Genomic DNA, 13,437 nt, shown 5'->3' on the forward strand with positions numbered 1-13,437 from the left:
TCTTGGTTTCCCCCCATCGACTTAACATATTCCGGCAATAACTTGCGGTTAATTCTGCACTTTTTCTCGCATGAACCTCAACAGTACTGCAAGTATGCCGATGGAAATGACTGCGCCGCATATACTGAAATAATTACATTTGTGAATACCGTATGTGGTTTTCATTTAAATGTTATGGAAACTGAACATGAAAGCACTTTTACAATAACCGTAAATTCGTACGTTTTTCCTTTGTGTTCTGTCCTGTTTATCTGATTAAATTTGAAATTTTAATTCATTAAATCTAATGGTACCGCAACGGTAAAAATGTACTTTCAAGTTGACATCGTGGCATAAATAAAGTTGTAATTAAATTAACCCACTCTCGTTGCGTGTGTCGGAAGACGAGCAGACGGCGGAGAGAACGTTCGGAACATTCAAATGCAAATTCTCCACTGTTCAGGCCTGTCCGAACTTGCCGAAATTTTAAAAACTGCCAAATCTGACCGGTTTTTACGAATGGCCGGCCCTCGGAACAAATCTCCCAAGACCCGTGAAAGAATATCAAGGAAATGAAAATTGATGGGCATTATGTCGGGGAACTCGTGCTGAAACGTGCCACATTCAAAACCCCAACGTTCCTTTTAATCCCTGTCATGTTGAGACAATGACTCCGGTTCATCATTCCTTTTATTTACTTTTTTCCTTATTCTTTTTTTTTGCAGACGGCGACTTGTACACTGGAACAGTGGCCGATTTCAGCGGGATGGATCCCATTATCTACAGGGAACCACTACAGACAGAACAATACGATTCGATGAGCCTGAACGGTAAGTTATCCGCGAATTGCGGCACCATTGTCCAAAATTGGATGGGGGTGAAACGCTACGAGACATCCAGATTCAATTACATTAATTCAAAATGATAATTGTCATTAACAGTCCCATTGTTTCATCAAAAGGATTTTTCGAAAACTGATCATGTAAATTTATGTCAATACATTATTAACAGAAACTTTTTGGCTAATATGAGGTATGAAAAAAAGTAATTTACCTTGTTTGAAATTCAAAGTTTATTCAACACAACAATCACCATTACAATCAACAATTTTTTGTGGATTTCTGGATTCTTGTACTGAAGAAATGATCAACGTCAATTTTGGCTTCCACTAAAAATTAAAGACAAAAATAAATAATTGTTTCATGGAAAAATAATAGGATTATGTGGTGGATGATGAGCTTTTTTTGTTTATTATACACTTTTAACATGTAATAAAGAAGAAAAATGTCTTTTCTATTGACTAAAGGAATTTGTCTTTGAGTAAATATATTATGTGGTCCCTTGGTAGGTAATCCACCATTCAGTCATCCTTGTTTGGACTAAAACTAAATACCACTTAGTGGGTTATAAGAATAAAACTGACGATTGGCAAACAACTCTCTTTGTTATCCTCAATTAACTTCATCGCAACTTAATGATTGAGATATTGTGTAATTTATTCGCTGGAACAAATTTCAGAACGACTTCAATGCATTGGTGCTTGAAGCTAATTTTTTAATAATTAAAATAATTTTACACGAAAATAAATACAATAGGGGAAAAATTAAATAGCGTAGTTAGAAGTAGCACAAAAAATCTTTCAAATAATCTACACAGCTTAATATAAAAATGTAAAAATTGATTCAAATAAACCATGACCAAAAACGTAAATTACTTTTTCCCGTACCTAATATATGTCCGTGTTTGCTTTGATCAGCCATAAATCGATATGTACCATTCTCATTATTGTTTATCACCGTCCAATTGAACGTGACGTTTCTCGTCCGCCCCCCGATTGATTAATCCATCGTTCTTTTTTTGGTTTGCAGCTCCCGATTTCGTCAGCTCGCTGACCCAGGGCGATTTCGTTTATTTCTTCTTCAGGGAGACAGCGGTGGAATACATCAATTGCGGAAAGGTAAGGTCCCCGCGACGTGTATAAATCGCGAGCCGCTTTATTTGACAGCGTTCCGGCGTGTTTTTTATCAGTGAATAATTACTGTATGAATAAAAGATGCTTTGTCCCCCTTTTTCGAATGCATGAATAAGTCCGTTGTCCGCCGCCATTCTGTGAGTCGAGGGGATGCTAATAACTGACCGACTGGTCCTTTGTTTTTTTTTTTTGTCTCAATTTTCGATCTTGAAAAATGCTGGCGATTATTGAAATCGGACGGGCGTAGATTATGCTTGTGCCAGTTGCGATTAGAATTTATGGGTCGCATTTTACATTTCTTTATCCACATATAATTAGTCTCACCAGGGTGAATAATAAAAATGGAGTACTTTATGAAAAGTCAGCGCATAAAGATATGAACATAACTTTTACAAGGCTTATAAAAAGGAATATATTCTGGAAAGTAAATGCATATACCAAAAGTTAAGTACAGGACGTTCAATTTTGAATATAAAGCATAAAATATTTTACAGATATGCCTTTATATCAGCTTTATATACAATCTTTCAAGTTCGCCGTTTCCTTATTATGCATGTAAAAAGAGCATACTCGTAAAATTTCCTGCAAAAATATCTACAAAATTCACAAGAATAAAATGCTTTGTGGAACTGGGGCAGTTGTCGAGATTATTCGGGGGTTTTTACCAAAAATAATATTTATTCCGTCGACATTGCAGTGCATCTGCTGAAATAAGCCATAATTGTGTAATTCTGCAACTATCCTTTTACAGACCGTCTATTCCCGCGTGGCCAGGGTATGCAAGAACGACAGAGGAGGACCACACAGATTCAGAAATAGATGGACTTCTTTCCTAAAAGCTAGACTGAATTGTTCTGTCACGGGAGACTTCCCGTTCTATTTCAATGAAATCCGTAAGTATTGCATTGTATTTACCAAATTCACAAACGTAGCCATTACTTATTTCAAATTTATGTTGCTCCAAACAATGAATGGCTTACTAAAATGTATATTTACTCTGTATGTAACTAATTAATTTACTGGTACAACAATACAGGAAAATAAACAGAAGGAACCATTAAACACCAAATTATAATGTAGTGAATCCACTAAAATACATTACGATACCTATTTACATGGAATTGCTTTATTATTTACTCCTACTATTGTCTGACATATAACGAATAAAGAAAAGTAAATAAAAGTTATAAATTACCACATGCAGAGGAATATCACAATTTATGATGATTCAAAAATGAAAACTAAACGTGCCATTTGACGCAAAAACCCGCATAGAAAATCCGTTAGCGGCGGAGCAAGATCAATATTTTCTTTTCAAGCAGTATCTAGTCTAAATAGTGGATGTGCATTGGAACGTAGCCGCCAACTGTATACATTCTCCTTTTGCTATCTGATGGAATGCATCGGGAAAATATTTCGCTTCGTTGTTTTTCTCTCCCGTTTCCCTTTTTGTAGGCAAGAGAGCAATAATTTTGAAATGCAATCGCACGGGAAGTTTTAAGGAAGTCAGCTGCAGACTGAAGTTGTGATTAAGTTATCCGGTCTAGTCGCTAACTGAGTTAGGCGGATCGTAAAGATGCTTCTACGATCGCTATGCACGTAAGACGCATATAAATTGCCACATATTAATGCCGCCCCAATGGATTTATTCAATTAAATTAATTACCAGATTCGCGTTTTAATTACGCTACTTGTTAATTCATTACTGAGCATCTCGGAACTTTATTATATTCAATTTATTTAAAAGCGAGACTTGAGGAACTTCCACCTCTCCGATAATTATATTATGTCGTACGGATTGTGCAACGAGCAAAATTTAATTAATAATAAATTATTTGTTTATATAGAATCATCGACTGACTTAATAGATGGTCAATACGGCGGAAATTCCGCCCAGCTAATCTATGGTACTTTCACGACACCGCCAAACAGCATATCGGGAAGCGCCGTTTGCGCTTTCAGCCTGAAGGACATCACCGACGCCTTCGAGGGCAATTTCAAGGAGCAGGCGGCCATCAACGCGAACTGGCTGCCGGTGCTCAGCAACAAAGTGCCGGATCCACGACCCGGACAATGTCATAACGACAGCAGAACACTGCCAGATTTAACACTCAACTTCATCAAAACACACTCGTTGATGGACGCCAGCGTTCCAAACTTCTTTGGACAGCCCATCGTTATTCGCACCAGTTTCCAGTAAGTATAGTTACACCGTTTGCAAGGTGGAGCATTTAAGTGATGAAACAAACTAATTCGTACACTTTCCGCAGTTATAGATTTACACAAATAGCTGTAGATCCTCAGGTTAAAGTTCCTGGAGGGAAAACTTACGACGTCTTGTTCATCGGGACAGGTACATATTTTTGGCACTTATATGGAATAAAATTTTAACGCCTCCGTTTTAGATAATGGTAAAATAATCAAAGCAGTAAACGGTCTGTCGGCCGAAACCAGACATGGGGTCAGGCCTGTAGTTGTGGAAGAAATCCAGGTGTTCCCCGTACACGTGGCGGTAAGAGGCATAAAAATAATGAAAGGAGGAAAGAGTGCCAAGGACGAAGGTCGATTAGTCGTTATTTCTGACACGGAAGTTCAATCCTTAAGACTGCACAGATGTGATAGCAACAAAATATCCAGTTGCAGGTAAGTAATCTCGAAGCAGACACCGTGAACGGTACAAAAAAATGACAATTTGTAGCGAATGCGTCGCACTGCAAGACCCATACTGTGCTTGGGACAAGGTACAGGGTAAATGCAGATCCCGCGGTCAGGGGAGATGGGGCGAAGACACCTACTTCTTCCAGAGCGTTTCCACCGGGGAACACACTGCTTGCCCACCCCCGAAGCTTGGCAAAGATGCAGGATCTGTGGGAGGCTTGAGCTCCAGTCTGCCCAAATTTAGTGACCACATTCCGAACAAAGAACAACCTGACGGACAGGTTATCAACATTATGCAGGAAAAAACATACGAAAGCAGCGGTAATTTGTTTTTAAATACAAGTGAAATTAATCCTTTTTTAACGATGGGTTTACAGGTCCTGCGGTAACAGCTGCGGATGCTCTGCCGACTCAGTACTCAGTCGAAACTTTAATTATGGCAGTTGTTGCTGGATCAGTTTGCGCTCTAGTCGTCGGATTCATAGCTGGTTATTTGTGCGGCAGAAAGTGTCACAAGGACGAGGACGACAATCTCCCGTATCCAGATACAGAATATGAATATTTCGAACAGCGTCAAAACATGAATAGGTAACTAACATGGATTATTCAAGGCATTAGACAGACTAAACAATTATTTACATGTACAGTAGGATAGCTGCTGAACCGAAGTTGCTTCCTCAAGAGGAAGTTACTTATGCTGAACCGGTACTGGTTCCGCAACCGCCGCCAAAATTGCATTCTCCCAAGAATACACTTCGTAAGGGTCCACATCAGAACAACGCCGAGACCCTCTTCCAATTCCAGACCGATGGCGGATACAATGGAAGGGATAATTATAGGGGTAGGGATAACTTCGGGACACTCCGTTCACACCAGGTAAATTGTTAAATGCAAATTGGTGTTAATTGAAGTTAATTTATTACTAACGATAACAATGTGCTTGTTACTTACGAAGTTTTTTAACAACAATTTATGCAGTTCTAATGTGTTATAATTTTATGTAACAAGTACATACTTTACTAAATTTTTTATCTAAATCAAAGTGATCAGCTTCAATCAATTGTGATTAGTGCATGTTTAGTAAAAAATATTGTAAATATAACTAAACTATTATAAATTAATTTTGGCCGACATATATTTTTGTATTGAAAAACCACCATCAATCGTAAACGTCGATTTAATGCAGGATTGAAGTAATTTTTTATTTTATCGATTCAATTAAATAAAGAAAGGTGATTTTTGCTACTAAATGGTTCAATTAAGTTATTATTTCAATCTGCAATTTTATTATTTTCATTGACAGACATTCATGAGACACATTTTAATTTTATTTTTCCTTTTATGTTCATAACAGTCTTGGGGTTACAAGCACCCTTAATCCATATCAGATCAGGTAATTGACTTAATCCTTATATATCCATATAGTATTTTTGTCTATCGTTGATCTATTAATTTTAACAACTCAGTATCTGAATCTATCTTTCCAGTTTTAATATTTCTTTTGTTTATTTGAAATAATTATTTAATATGGATTGAGGTGTTAGCGAAGTTACAGATCAGTGTGTAGTGATTATATACCACATCATATTGCTTTTCTTCTAGATTGGCGTATTAATTATTCCTTATTTTTTGAAGAGTTTGATTATTAAATTGGCGAATTTCGTTTGAACCGTGTGTATAATAAATTAAATAAAGTCCCTAAAAGGAATTTTTGATACATATTAGTATGCGTATATTAAAAACAGTAAATACTTTACAATTTTTTATATATACAACGTTTGATTGATAAGTTTATTTAATCTACGCATACTCCAAGTTTAGCTCAGTGGTCTTCAGTCTTAAGAAAATTATACCATCTCTTTTACCACCTTCTAATCCAATTACATAATTCATAAAAGATAAAACTCATTAAGTCTTTTCGCACACTAATTAAAATATTAAACAGTCTCGGTCAAAGGTTTAACAAATCATTCTGCAATATTACATTCCGCCTTTCATTAACATTGGTTAATTAATAAAGACCTGTAAAGAATAAATTTATTTTCAGAATTCAGAACTTTAAACAAAACTTATCGTGAAACGGATCAACTATTAAATACCTAGTGATGAATCGTACAAGGAAACCTATATATGTATATATAGACTTTCCAGCTCTAATACAAGAAATGTTTAAGTGTATAGTACAACAAAAATATCCATATCCATATTAATAATTAGTAACATACTTAAGTACCTTGATAGAAATAAACTTTTTGGACTCTCAGGTGATCGTGCTAATATAATAGGTATAATATACAAGAGTCAATGGATAGAGCAGATGAGAATAAGCCTTAATAGAAGCTCAAACGTAGAATAGTTAGATAGAAGACCACTAGTTCAACTAGGCCAGTTAGTGCTTGCCGCATGTAACGCCCTTTCAGCAGCCACCGCCCATGCTAACGTTGTCGGTTGCGGCCAGTTGTTGCAGGGCGACCAGTACCGACGGGGCGACGGCTTCGCAACCACACGCAGCGTCAAAAAGGTTTACCTCTGAGACAGCGGCGAGGAGGGCGCCGGACCGCAGGCGCCCCGCAGTCTTGGGCGCACGGCGGCGCCGCGTCAACAGCCGCCGCCGCCGCCCTCGCAGCGCAGCGGACACAGCGCGCTGCCAACGAGCAGCGGCTCGAGCAGCTCGCCGTCGCCGCCCTCCTCGTCGCCCTCGCCCACGCCACCGCACACCGCCAGCTACATCTATCGCGCATAGCCCGCCACCGCGCAGATCGGTCCGTCGGCGTCGGAACACCACCGACAGGCGGCCACCATTCACGTGTGACTCGGCACGTCGGAGGCCGTCGCCGCAGCCGTCCTGCGGTCCAGGTAACCGATTTCGCGATGCGGTCGCTCCGGATGGATGTACGGGATGGGCCGTTGTCGTCCGGCTGGCGTTTTTCCCTTATATTCATGAAAGATCATTTTAGTGTATACGGAGAAATTGGGAAAGCCATTTTTTGTTCGGCATTAAAAACGACACTGTAATTTGTACGCTACATATTCATGGTACGTATTTTTGACTCCATTGTTAATGATATTATTTATAAATTTACGTATTAATTATTTATAAAAGTAACTAACATGATAAAAACAAACTATTATATAGTGAACTTTTTATTTATTGCTTACATTAAGTGTTAAATGCGAGTTGGTTTTTCCAATTTTTCCCCATCTGCTAGAGTTACCTCTGCTAAAGTAAATTTCCCCTGAGTTCTTGAAAGAGATGTTAATAAAATTTCGAAGTGACTTTCCAAATACTATATATGTAGTATTATGGTTTCAATGAAAATATGAAGATTCAAAATTAGCGGAGAGGACTAGTAAGCATAGAGTAGGGCAGTGTATTTTAGACAAAGATATGAAATAGAGTCATTTAAGTATTTTCATGATTAATAAGTGCTTCTTATGGATGTGTTAGATAAGAGTGTCCGTATAAAAATAGATTGTTATAATTTAGCAACATTGTGATTAGATTGTATATTCTTTAGCTATAAAATCGTTCCATCTGATCTTTGTTATCGAACTCTATATTTTATATCGAGCATACCTCACTTTGTAACATAACTTGTTCATTTTTAATAAGATGTCTAAATAAGACACGAATAAATACTGCGATGACGTATTGATTAAAAATTATTAAATCCGAAGCTTAATGATCTGTATTTCTTTTCGACATGCAACAGTAACCTAATCGGATTTTCAATCAATACCGTGCAAGTATAATAAAAAATATTACTTAAATTTGTAACTCCATAAATGAATCATCGTTTCCCATTTGTCAACAAGAAATCAGTTTTTTATACAGGAACGTGAAATGTATTCACTATTGGATGAAAAGATTGAGTGAGGTTGGTTGTTTCAAAGTGGGCGTATTTTAAGTTGGTTGGAATTATTTCTATGCTTTTTTGATTTAATTAACGCAAACTAGTAATGTACATAAGACTGAGATACATAATACTCCGTGTCCAATTTTAGTATGTAAAGCTAATTTTTCTAATTTACGATTTTCGTGTATGTTAAGACAGTACAAAACTTTCCAAATGTAATGTGCTCCTTGTGGCGGTATTTTTATGACTAATTTTGATTTGTTAGACATTAGTTTTTTAGATTTTTCCAGAGTGTATAACAAATCATTAATGAGTCAATTATTTGGGTGCTCGCACCTTTTGAAGTAATACGTTCATACATACTTTACAATGCCCTAATTGTTTTTAAATCTATGAAGTTTTTGATAAATTTTTATAACCTTACTGATGTTGGAAAGTATTTATGGATGTGTTACAAATTACCTTTTTATACATCACCCATTTTGTTTAGGTAAATTTTATTTTTATTGTTGCTCAAAGCGGTTTATTGATAGAAATTAGTTAAAAACACTCATTGTTTTATTGTTTTTTTTTGTGTAATTTATGTATTTATATTATTTTTAAATGATATTGTCAAATAATTGTATCCACACAAAACATGTGATTAATACTGAAGTCATTTTTATAAGTGTGTCACTAAAGTTTTTCGGGTTGTTTTTCAATTTTATCGATTTTATATTGATAAATGACTTATTTTTAATAACGATAATAAGCCGGAAAACTGTAGGGGCAGTGTAGTTTTGTTTTGATAGTGTTTTATATATATAAATATATTCCAATAACATGTCAGTAATTTTCCCAAAATTGTATAAAGTTGTAGATAGAATTTTAACAATATAGTAACCTAGTCAAGTTATAAATATATATAAAGATTACAAAAATTTGGCACTCGAAAATTTTATAGAATTAGCATTAGAGTTTATAATTTCTAATAAATATTATTGTATAAAATTTTTTAATACATCAACATATTATAACGTCAGATTCGTTGTATGGGCTGAGAAGTTTATCGTATCGATACAGCTTTTCTTCTTTTATTTCTGCCAAGTTCATGTTTTTTATGCTCAAAATTGCATTTTTTTATGGCCAAGACCAGACCGAATTCTGAACCTGACGGCATTCTTAAAGCATTCTTAAATATTTATGTGGATGTCGTGGAGTACAGTGTTGGGGTTGTGCCCATGGTCATTTTACGATTTACGAGTACTATATAGCCAAAGTTTTCTATACAAGACCTTGTATAAAATTACATCGGTGAAGTTCCTTGATATTAGAATTGTTACCGATGTTTACTCACTTTTAGTATTCGAAAACTTCCATTCTAGTATTTATAATAATAACTATTTATAAATTTATTTTATGAATAGGTATTATGCATCAAATTTATTAGGTAGAAAGCTATCAAAGTTTCTCTGTAGATGTACAGAACTTTTTTGTTCTCTCAAGTTGTTTGATACGTGACAGTATATTAATCTATCATATTTATAATTGACTAAATATCCCATATTACAGCTAATTCACATGAAAACGTTTATCTATGGCTATACTCGATTTAAAACTACTCTTGATGTATTTTTTTACAGTCCCTGCGTCCTGAGCCAAACAACGTTAAATTATTGACTGAACCATCTGATTGCTTACATTTGTGAGTAAAGCGTTTATGGATGGCTTTTTGACACATTGTATGTGACCCAAGTCACAGATTTTATTTAACTAAAAATAAGTTTAGCATCAGGATGAAAGACTACTACTATATGTTGAAAAGAAACATTATAGATAAAAATTCGTAACAAAGAATCGTTGTTTAACCGTTCAGAGTTTAGATTTTGCTAGTCATCTTAATTGACCAGCTGATTTATTAATTCGTTATTATTCAATATTATTGTAATCCCACATTTTTATACTTGGTCTCACTTAGTGGAATCAGAAAGATTTTTTTTCTTTATTGTGTTGGAAATAAGAGTAGAGTAGCAGACAGTCGATAACATCTAGTGATTTGTACTAAGTGATGTGAATTCTAATAAATTTAGATTATTATATCTATTCATAATAATAAATAAACTTGCTTCTTCCTAAAATGGGATTTGCCCAAAAACCCATGCAGTAATCTGCAAATAGCTGTGCGAGCGTTTTTGTAACTTGTAAGGCTGCAGCCAGTTTTTTAAAATATTACATTATTATATAAAAATAGAGTAAATATAGTTCTAGGTAGATTATAAGTATTCGCAAATTGTATGTATGCAGAAAAAAAAACGTACTGATTCCAGATCTGTTCTGGATGTTTGCCTAAGACAGCCTTTAGCATATTATATAAACATCGTTACTAAAATCATACAACAATTTATATATTTAAACATTCCATATTCAATTAATTGAAAAACGAGGTATTTAATATTTGTCCCAAAAATAATAAATGATTTAAATACTTTGTCAATACAATATATCTTAGAGTATGTTTAAAAATTAAAAGTGGATTAACAATTCTAAAAAATAGATTTACATTGCTGCGATTGTTAGTTGTAATTATAAGTTAAGCCTTTCGCAGATGTATTATATTTAATACAATAAAAATTACATACAATTTGTCCAGAAAAATGCATTTTTATATTTCTTTGTGTATAGAACTATTATTTTTTTACCTCTATGAAGGAACTATGTAAGTTTGTGTTTATTGAATACCGTGTATATTGTGAGATTCTGGGCAAAATGTAACATGAAATATTTAATAATATTAACTTTAGACAACACAATGTATTCTTTGAATAGAATAAAAAGTATATAATGAACATGTTATTTTAATTATATTCCCTTCTATATTCTGCTGATATTAGAAAAATACTTCTAAATTTACTTACCATTTAATTGAGTATATAAAGTATACTAACCACAGTTCTTATTGCATTTTGATTAATTGTCTCTGAAATACCAATAAATACTTAAATAGTAAATAAACTAATTCAGGAACTAGAAAATTTTATTTATTTTTAACACCCAACATACAAATTAAAAATCATTATCATCATACTCGGCATAATTTACCCTTTCCTTCATACGGATACGCTTGCTTCTTCTTAATGGAGCTGATTGGGAATTGTTCTTTGGTGTTTTCTTTGGTTTAGCTGCAAGTGCCGGCTGCTGCTCTACGGGTGTCAATTCAGATTCAAGTAACTCAGGTGGCGCCTGTCCTACGAGTAGGTGCCCAACAGCAAGGGACTGAGCTAGCTCATGTCCGTCGGGTGCCGACCCGATTTCAAGCGACTGAGCCGATTCCTGTCTTTCGGGTGTCGCCCTGGCTTCAAATGACTTAGCTGAGCCCTGTCCTTCAGCTGTCGGCCCGACTCCAAAAAACTGAGACTGAGATGATGCAGACTCGATTTTAGATAACTGACCTGAAGCCTGTGTGGTTGTCGGCTGAACTTCGGGTACTTGATCTGGCTCCACTCTTTGGGGTGCCTGCTCAACTTCATTTGCAGATCTCAGAATACGTATTTCTATACGGAATCCGTCAGTAATTCCAACATCTTCTAATGTCATATCATTCGTGTTAGCATTGAAAACAGGAGGTAAACGGAATAATCCAGTGCATTCCGGCCAAGTGTATCCCATACAATGAGTTAAGATGTTATAAAAATGAGACACGGCCATTTTGTTGCAATTGGTGTACACACAAAGTGATGGAAATTGTGGAATGTCTGGATGGGTGTCGTCAATTTCAGAAGTGGCATTACTCAATTCCTGCTGTGGAAGATGTTCTATTGGATTGTAATATGCCATCCAGTTATGATACTTGCATGCATAGTTCGTCTTCGATACTATCTCTACGAATATTTTGTCTTTGAAATCTTTCTTACTTATTTGCGACATTGCAGAAGATGGAGGAAGACTGATCTGATCAATCAAAACTTCAGTTATGGCATATAGTTTCGTTTCTATGGATATGTCTGTTAAGTCATTAATTTGTTATAATCATGGTAATTTGATTTGGAAAACTGAATATCGCGATAAAATTCACAGAGTGAAAATATGAGAGTGAGTTATTAAAAAAATTGTTCTCAAAGGTGCATTCGAAAACAATAAAAAATTGATAAAAGTCTAAATATTAGATATGACGCAGCGCGGTCAGGATTATCGGCCATAGTTTCTACATAACACACAAGAAGTCCTTACAATGTAATTAAACCAACAGGATTATAAGCAATAGTTAAACAATCGCATGAAACGCGGTGATCTCGACGGGTATGCCAAGCCAAGACTTCTACCACCACCCTCGTAGGTCTCCTCTACCATCACCCTCGGTTCGAGTACAATCCCCTGTTTAGCACTTCCGCTGATTCCAACCAAGTACTATATGTATGCAACCAATAGTACTACTTGCTTTTCCATGAACCCTCCGACAGACATATTTTGTTAATATATATATATATATATATATATATATAGATATATATATATATATATATATATATATATATATATATATATATGAATATTTATGAAAGAACTATGTAAATCCATATTTATTGAATACCATGTAAACACAGTCAAAGTGTGTGAACGCCTAAATATTTTTTAATTATTGCAATAAAACCAAAAAAAAAATTAATGTGAAAATATAATGAATTAATAAAAATGTGTGTTTTTTACTAATCAAATAAAAAATATATTGTAAAATTAATTTACAACCCCTTCAAAAATTAACCCCACCAAATATCCAAATATTTATAATTATACTACTCATAGTAACTATACCACATTTATTTTTTTTATTAAAAACGAATATCCGGTCTATTAGGTAGGTTTTGATCCATATGTGGCTTATTGGTTAAATGTAGTAATACAATAGGTAAAACAATGTTATCGCAATATAGAACCGCGTTCTAAGTGGTCTCCATTAAAAAGAGCTAGGTTCTTCCGCCAGTACTAATTCCTCCC

General features: G+C 35.0%; 2 protein-coding genes across 4 annotated transcripts in view; one reads left to right on the plus strand and one right to left on the minus strand.

Moving 5' to 3' along the window:
* The window catches only part of LOC109594365 (semaphorin-1A), a 345,269-nt gene extending 333,978 nt beyond the window's left edge, over positions 1–11,291 (plus strand). For 2 of the 3 annotated variants that reach the window (XM_049961951.1, XM_049961953.1), the window contains 10 exons: positions 705–809; positions 1,848–1,936; positions 2,703–2,844; positions 3,799–4,147; positions 4,222–4,304; positions 4,357–4,594; positions 4,650–4,930; positions 4,987–5,197; positions 5,257–5,485; positions 7,068–11,291. In XM_049961951.1, coding sequence (XP_049817908.1) covers positions 705–809; positions 1,848–1,936; positions 2,703–2,844; positions 3,799–4,147; positions 4,222–4,304; positions 4,357–4,594; positions 4,650–4,930; positions 4,987–5,197; positions 5,257–5,485; positions 7,068–7,142 — 1,802 coding nt within the window. In that variant the 3' untranslated portion in view covers positions 7,143–11,291. Of the gene's footprint in view, positions 1–704; positions 810–1,847; positions 1,937–2,702; positions 2,845–3,798; positions 4,148–4,221; positions 4,305–4,356; positions 4,595–4,649; positions 4,931–4,986; positions 5,198–5,256; positions 5,486–6,656 lie in introns of all 3 variants that reach the window. The other variant, XM_049961952.1, reaches the window with a different exon arrangement.
* A 175-nt stretch (positions 11,292–11,466) lies between these two features.
* On the minus strand, positions 11,467–12,368 carry LOC126266516 (uncharacterized). The gene is made up of 2 exons (XM_049970671.1): positions 11,895–12,368; positions 11,467–11,645 (listed from the first exon to the last, which is right to left on the minus strand). Exons 1-2 carry the CDS (start codon positions 12,277–12,279, stop codon positions 11,509–11,511), a joined length of 522 nt encoding a protein of 173 aa, XP_049826628.1. The 5' UTR covers positions 12,280–12,368; the 3' UTR covers positions 11,467–11,508.
* Between the last annotated feature and the right edge of the window lie 1,069 nt (positions 12,369–13,437).

The sequence above is a fragment of the Aethina tumida genome, chromosome 1 (assembly GCF_024364675.1).
Source record: "Aethina tumida isolate Nest 87 chromosome 1, icAetTumi1.1, whole genome shotgun sequence".
Classification (NCBI taxonomy): Eukaryota; Metazoa; Arthropoda; class Insecta; order Coleoptera; family Nitidulidae; genus Aethina; species Aethina tumida.

What these genes read in the sequence shown, in the direction of transcription:
- LOC126266516 (XM_049970671.1), bottom strand. Translation starts at nt 12,279, where the DNA reads ATGGCATATTACAATCCAATAGAACATCTTCCACAGCAGGAATTGAGT. An exon ending in GACAACCACACAGGCTTCAG is followed by an intron (nt 11,646 to 11,894) that starts GTCAGTTATCTA and finishes TGACACCCGTAG; the next exon opens with AGCAGCAGCCGGCACTTGCA.